Genomic DNA, 5,659 nt, shown 5'->3' with positions numbered 1-5,659 from the left:
TAGTTAGCGACGGTAGTTTAACTTAATGCATGAAGTATGTAATTGGATTTGGATTTGTTGAACTTGCTTGAAATTGTGTTGAATGTTGAATAGCAACATCCTTATTTGAATATGATTGTATGTTTTTGATTAAATTTATGCTGCATTGTTCGCGGAATGATTCATCGCCCAAAAGTTTGAGTAGTTAACATCAATTCACTCATAATAAACGTGTGATACTACGGTAAAAATATATACATGTACATATATGTTACAATTTACACACAAAAGACCAACAGTTACAAATGAGTATGTACAAATGTTCAATAATTACAAAACTATTGTAATGCTAATCCTCCTCCTGTACCCTGTCTAATTGTGACGGTTTACGACGCCTTCTACGATAGTAAGATGCAGTCGCATGACGCTCGGGTAGGGGAGGGGATTGATAGTTTGATGATGTGGCACCCTGTGAGGACCCGACACCGTAGTCCGGACACGTTAAGTCAACCTCCTCAAGATGAAAGTCGGGTTGATGAGCAGATGACTCGTACGCGTACGTAGTGGTGTGGGGCGCAGTTACTTCCGGAATGAAGTGTTGAAACTGCGTGCCTTGGAGTATGCCTTGGGCAATCTCCTGTGCGGGCTCCTCTTGGGAGGAGCCGATGACTGATGCAATGCCCTGTGCCTGCAGTAAGACTTAATTATTAATGAAATGTTTAAAGTGTAAGTTGTAAGGATAATAATTAAAGTTGAAGAATACTTACAAAGTGTGTCATCGTCGGTGCTGCGGGATTGTACTGGGATGCCGCCAAGATACCTCGTGGTGTCATCCATCGGCGAGTAATGGAGAGGAACCACGGCATGTAATCCGCCGTAGTAGGTGCGCCTGCAGCCTCGATCGGCGCACCTTGGGCAAGCAGATCTAGCCTGTGCTCCCAACGAGCGACATGCCGCCAGTTCACCTCTAGCCAGTTCTTGGGATCCCGACCCTTGCGAGAGTGGTGGAGCTCCGCTTCTGTGTCGCATGGAGGCGGGATGCCCTGTACCATCCCAAATTGGCGCAGTACGCGCTCAGGGAGATGCACTTCGACCATGTCGAAGCAGATCAGAGGTACAGATGCTCTCCACGCCCCTGACAATATGCCCGAGTGCTGAGGCAATGCAGCGTATGCCTCAGCGGGGTAAGGGTCCCATAGAAACTAAACGTGAAAATTCGATTAATAAATTACTCAATTTGATACTTATAAAACAAGTTGTGGTGAAGTTGTTACCTGGTCAGCACGTAATAGATCGAGCTGATCGCGGTAGAACCCCACGCCCGATCCAGTGTGGGTCCTTGATCGTCTTTCAAAGGACCACCGCGATCCATATGGCACATGCGGGGGAGGAAGCAGTGGTGGCGCAAATGCACCACGACCCACACTCCTCATCGGTTGACCAATGAGAACATGCTCCCATGCCCAAAGCTAAGAATTACCATTATAAGTAAGTAAAAGAGGTACAACAATATTATTACCTGTAGAATAAGCATTATAACTTATTATTACCTGTAGAATAATCAGGGGACCAGCGATGTCCTTCACGTTCTTCTGTGAAGCTTCACAAAGTCTCCTGTACAGATACGCTAGGGCTGCCGAACCCCAGCTGTACCCGGAGATGACCTCCCATGGCGCATCAAGCAACGTCAAGTACAATAGTTGTACTCGGTTGCCAGTCTTGTCGGAGAACAAGACAGCACCAATCAGATAAAGGAGATACGCCCTAGCGTATCTCTCAACGGTGGCGTCATCAGCACCTTCAGGGAGTTGCGAGAAGTTTTGTGCAAGCCATGTTACACGCAGGCTACTCCCTTTGGTTACCTCAGCCGGAGGTCGCACTCCTAATACTCTATGGACTTTATCTTGCCAGCTTTCAAACTGGCGTACAATGATGCACACGGCATGTCCCTCGATGGGAAGCCGTGTAAGAACAGCTACGTCAAGTAACGTGACGGTAGCCTCACCTATAGGTAGGTGGAAGGTATGAGTCTCCTGGCGCCACCGCTCGACTAAAGCCGTGAGCAGCGCCCGATCGACTCTCCCGTACGCGATCAGGTGGAAGTCATGCAATCTCGCAAGCTGAAGGTACGGGACGATCCGTGCGTCAATCGCCCATGGAGCTGAAGGAGGGGGAACCAGTGCATAGGGTGTAGGGGCAACGATTGTTGGAATGTTTCCTAAAATCATGTCATTAGCTAGAGCCTCCTCGTCAATACCAACATCATCCTCAGAAGGAGCTTCAACGAATTCATTACTCTCACTAATAACATCATCCCAAGGCTCATTTGTATCTTCTAAGTTACAAGTATCATCATTTGTCACTTGAAATTGAAGTTGATTGGGTTCATTAGAAGGATAAGAGGAAGATGGCATAAAGGGATTTTGGGTTTCTTGGGTAGGGAAGGGCGTATGAGAAGGAGCAGAAGGAGTTATATTCATAAATGCATTTGTTTCCACTACGTTCACATCTTCGTTCCCTAGGGGTACCTCTTCTACATATAACTCTAAAGAAGGACTAGGGGTAGACCTTGAATACTCCCACATTGCATCTATAGCCTCTTCATCCTCAACCGGAAAAGCTAACAAATCTCCACTCAGATTGTATTTAAAACTTAAATTAATAGTACTTCTTGTAGTGTCAATGCCAATCCTAGAGCATATAAAATGTTTAAATTCATTCAAATCCATGTATGAGTTGCATGCAAACAGTTTACGTTTTCCCCCAACATACTTAACATTATTACTAGTTGATCGAATTGAACCATTCCAAAAGCATACAACGGTGACACGAAATGAAGCCATTTCTACAACAACACATAAAAAATCAACATCACCATCAACTTCATAAATATATGACCACTATACATTTTACATTCAACTAATAATTCTGGAACAAACTTTTAAAAGTGAGGATCAATGTAAATAACAACTACATTTGACATAATCGTAGAGCTCAAGTGTAAATGCCCACTACACATGACATACATTTTAAATTCACCACCAAATGAAAAATTTATAATAAAAACGAACCTCAATTAGCTGTAGATCAAGAAGAATTACGTAATTGGAAGCTTGTCAACCTACATTAATGTGAAAATTGATTAAAACACAACAAACCCTAATTTTTCGAATATTGAAAAAAAAACCAAAAAAAATTACCTTAGATCGATCTAAGAAGACTACAGTACTAATTACTGGTACAAACTTGAAACTTGATGACCTTAGTTGAAGGAATGAAGATCCTTACAAGGTTGGAATGAAGAAGGAGAAAGTAGAGAATTGCGAGAGAAAAGTAAATCGCAAAATGAAGTGAGGAAGAAGAAGGATTCTGGAAAAATATAAAGCTATAAGTTGCTGTTAGTAACAGCGACTTTCAACTTTTTATTATTATTTTTTTTCCCTTAAGTCGCTGTTACTAACAGCGACTTACCCGAGGCTAGGCTTGGACGTACGGAAGCTTATTTTGGGACATAAGTTTATCCCAATCTTATACTTGGAATTAAAATGCTAATTAATCTTATTTATTTCAATCTTTCTCACAAATTGCGCTACATGTATAAGATCCATACCAAATCCATACGGCCCATATCCTTCAATGTATAAGTTGGTGTGTACCTTAATTTGGCCAATAACAACTTCATTGCTATTTGAATAGTATCCATGTATCCCACTAAAGCCAATTGGATATTCATTTTCTTTCAATTTGATCTATATAAATATAAATATTTATAGATCCACGAAAAGTTAAAAAAAAAAATTGTTAGTAAAATAAATTAGAACAAAATTAGAAAATTGAAAAATCCAAAAGAATCAATTTGATGATGAGTATTTACAATAGATTGTAGTCCACCATTTCCACCGAATTTGGGAACATAACTGCCTCCATCTGGTCTAGTTATGTTGAACCCAATTCCATTAACAATATTTCCATGATTTATTATTACTTCACTGATACGATCCCCATGAAAAAGTTGCCAGTTGTAGTTGCGAGGCACCTTAGAACCATAAGGCCCATGTTGTACAAACACTTGCTTCTGCAATAGGTTTAGAAAAACAAACTAGATTAGTACACAAATTCTTAAAAGAAATAGTTTTTCGGTGAGATCAGTTATATTGAATTGGTCCAATGTATTTTTATTTTATTAAATTGATTACTTAAAATTTTAAAGTTATCACAAATTTGTGAGTGAAACGGTCTCTAAGCGGGACGCTCTCTATACATGGGCTAAGTAGTCTAGCTTATGCAATTATTAGCATATGAAATCCTTATTTTAATGTCGTCGTAACGATAGACGATTTTTCATAAGAGTAGCTAGTGATCACTTACAGTTTTAAAATGATAAGTTTTATAGTCTTAAAGTGATCATTTATATCATTGAAGTGATTATATACAATTTTAAAAATATCAATAGAAAAATAAGCTAATTATATGATTTCGCCTCATGATAAGATGATCTTATATAAATGTGTTTGAATTTAATAATGCTATGTATGGAAAAGAATTTGAGAAAGAACATACCACAAGGAGACCCCCTTGTTTGTCGTGTTCTTGGGCTTGGGCTTGGGCTTGGGCTTGGGCTTGGGCCATTACCTTTGCTAAGAAATTACGTACTAATGACAAGTACTTTATAATGTATTTTGTTTGGATGAGATTTCAATATCTGTATTTATACACACTTAAAAAGAGCTTCAAAGTCGTGAATTTACGGTTTGATCCTCCAAGAATATATTCTATTACTTCATTTTCTTTTGTTTAATTGATTTTCATGTCGTATATGATGAATCATACCACACCATCATATCTAGTAGATTTCGCAAAATAGCAGAGTTCAGATGTACGTAACATATAAACCATACTCATACCTTTTCAAAAAAGGATAAATTTAATAAGTAATTTTAATAAACAAATAACAACACTTAAAAAAATGTTAAAAGCTTGTAATACTATAATAATGAGTAAAAATGAACTTGTTGAATTGGTTATGTAGTCAACTTCCACCTATAGTAATAATAATCAAACCGTATCTTGTGCAAAATTTTGAGATATTAATAGCATTACTTGTTTTTTATAGATTGAGGGCAGGAGCCATAAGATGTGGTCAGATCATATTTAAGCATATGATAATTAAAAAACAAAAGATATATTATTTAAATACAATATTCTGATTGCATTGCGTCGGAACTACGCGGAAGTTTTAATAACTTTATTCTTTGTTAATTATGCACGTTATAATTTTTTCCTTTTACTCCTCAAATACGTGAAAGCCCGACCGCCTCGTAAATTTTAATGCATATATATCAATTTTATTTTAAAAACTCTTAGAAATTAAGAAAATAAATAATAAAATATTAGTATATGATAAATTTTCTCCATTTATTATGATATTTATATTTAAATCTTTATTAATTAGTTACTCTCGTGTATAATAATATATATATCTTCGCGGTAATTGAAATAATGAATCAAATATGTATAAAGATAGATGTTTAGGGCCCATTTGGTAATGGGGCCCTGTGCTGTAAACCGCTTTGCGCATGCTAATCGATGGCCATGAGTAAAAGCTTACCGCTTTACTACAAAACTTAGATTATAAATAATAAATCAATATTTTCGACTCCAACATTCTTCACGGATTGTA

At 37.8% G+C, this 5,659-nt stretch overlaps 2 protein-coding genes across 2 annotated transcripts; both read right to left on the bottom strand.

Moving 5' to 3' along the window:
• Positions 1 to 308: 308 nt before the first annotated feature.
• On the bottom strand, positions 309 to 1,412 carry LOC130807264 (serine/threonine-protein phosphatase 7 long form homolog). Its single transcript, XM_057672419.1, has 3 exons — positions 1,254 to 1,412; positions 747 to 1,181; positions 309 to 667 (listed from the first exon to the last, which is right to left on the bottom strand). The coding sequence occupies exons 1-3, from the start codon at positions 1,410 to 1,412 to the stop codon at positions 329 to 331; spliced, it is 933 nt and encodes a 310-aa protein (XP_057528402.1). The 3' UTR covers positions 309 to 328.
• A 659-nt stretch (positions 1,413 to 2,071) lies between these two features.
• Positions 2,072 to 4,633, bottom strand: LOC130808270 (uncharacterized). Its single transcript, XM_057673751.1, has 4 exons — positions 4,540 to 4,633; positions 3,854 to 4,054; positions 3,561 to 3,728; positions 2,072 to 2,197 (listed from the first exon to the last, which is right to left on the bottom strand). Exons 1-4 carry the CDS (start codon positions 4,606 to 4,608, stop codon positions 2,072 to 2,074), a joined length of 564 nt encoding a protein of 187 aa, XP_057529734.1. The 5' UTR covers positions 4,609 to 4,633.
• Between the last annotated feature and the right edge of the window lie 1,026 nt (positions 4,634 to 5,659).

The sequence above is a fragment of the Amaranthus tricolor genome, chromosome 3 (assembly GCF_026212465.1).
Source record: "Amaranthus tricolor cultivar Red isolate AtriRed21 chromosome 3, ASM2621246v1, whole genome shotgun sequence".
NCBI classification, from domain to species: domain Eukaryota; kingdom Viridiplantae; phylum Streptophyta; class Magnoliopsida; order Caryophyllales; family Amaranthaceae; genus Amaranthus; species Amaranthus tricolor.
The sequence above is the reverse complement of the archived record's forward strand: the minus strand, read 5'-3'. Positions and strand labels throughout refer to the sequence as shown.

What these genes read in the sequence shown, in the direction of transcription:
- LOC130807264 (XM_057672419.1), bottom strand. Translation starts at nt 1,412, where the DNA reads ATGAGGAGTGTGGGTCGTGGTGCATTTGCGCCACCACTGCTTCCTCCC. An exon ending in ATCTATTACGTGCTGACCAG is followed by an intron (nt 1,182 to 1,253) that starts GTAACAACTTCA and finishes TTTCACGTTTAG; the next exon opens with TTTCTATGGGACCCTTACCC. An exon ending in CACCGACGATGACACACTTT is followed by an intron (nt 668 to 746) that starts GTAAGTATTCTT and finishes GTCTTACTGCAG; the next exon opens with GCACAGGGCATTGCATCAGT.
- LOC130808270 (XM_057673751.1), bottom strand. Translation starts at nt 4,608, where the DNA reads ATGGCCCAAGCCCAAGCCCAAGCCCAAGCCCAAGCCCAAGAACACGAC. An exon ending in ATGGTGGACTACAATCTATT is followed by an intron (nt 3,729 to 3,853) that starts GTAAATACTCAT and finishes ATATTTATATAG; the next exon opens with ATCAAATTGAAAGAAAATGA. An exon ending in TTATACATGTAGCGCAATTT is followed by an intron (nt 2,198 to 3,560) that starts GTGAGAAAGATT and finishes ACATGATTTTAG; the next exon opens with GAAACATTCCAACAATCGTT.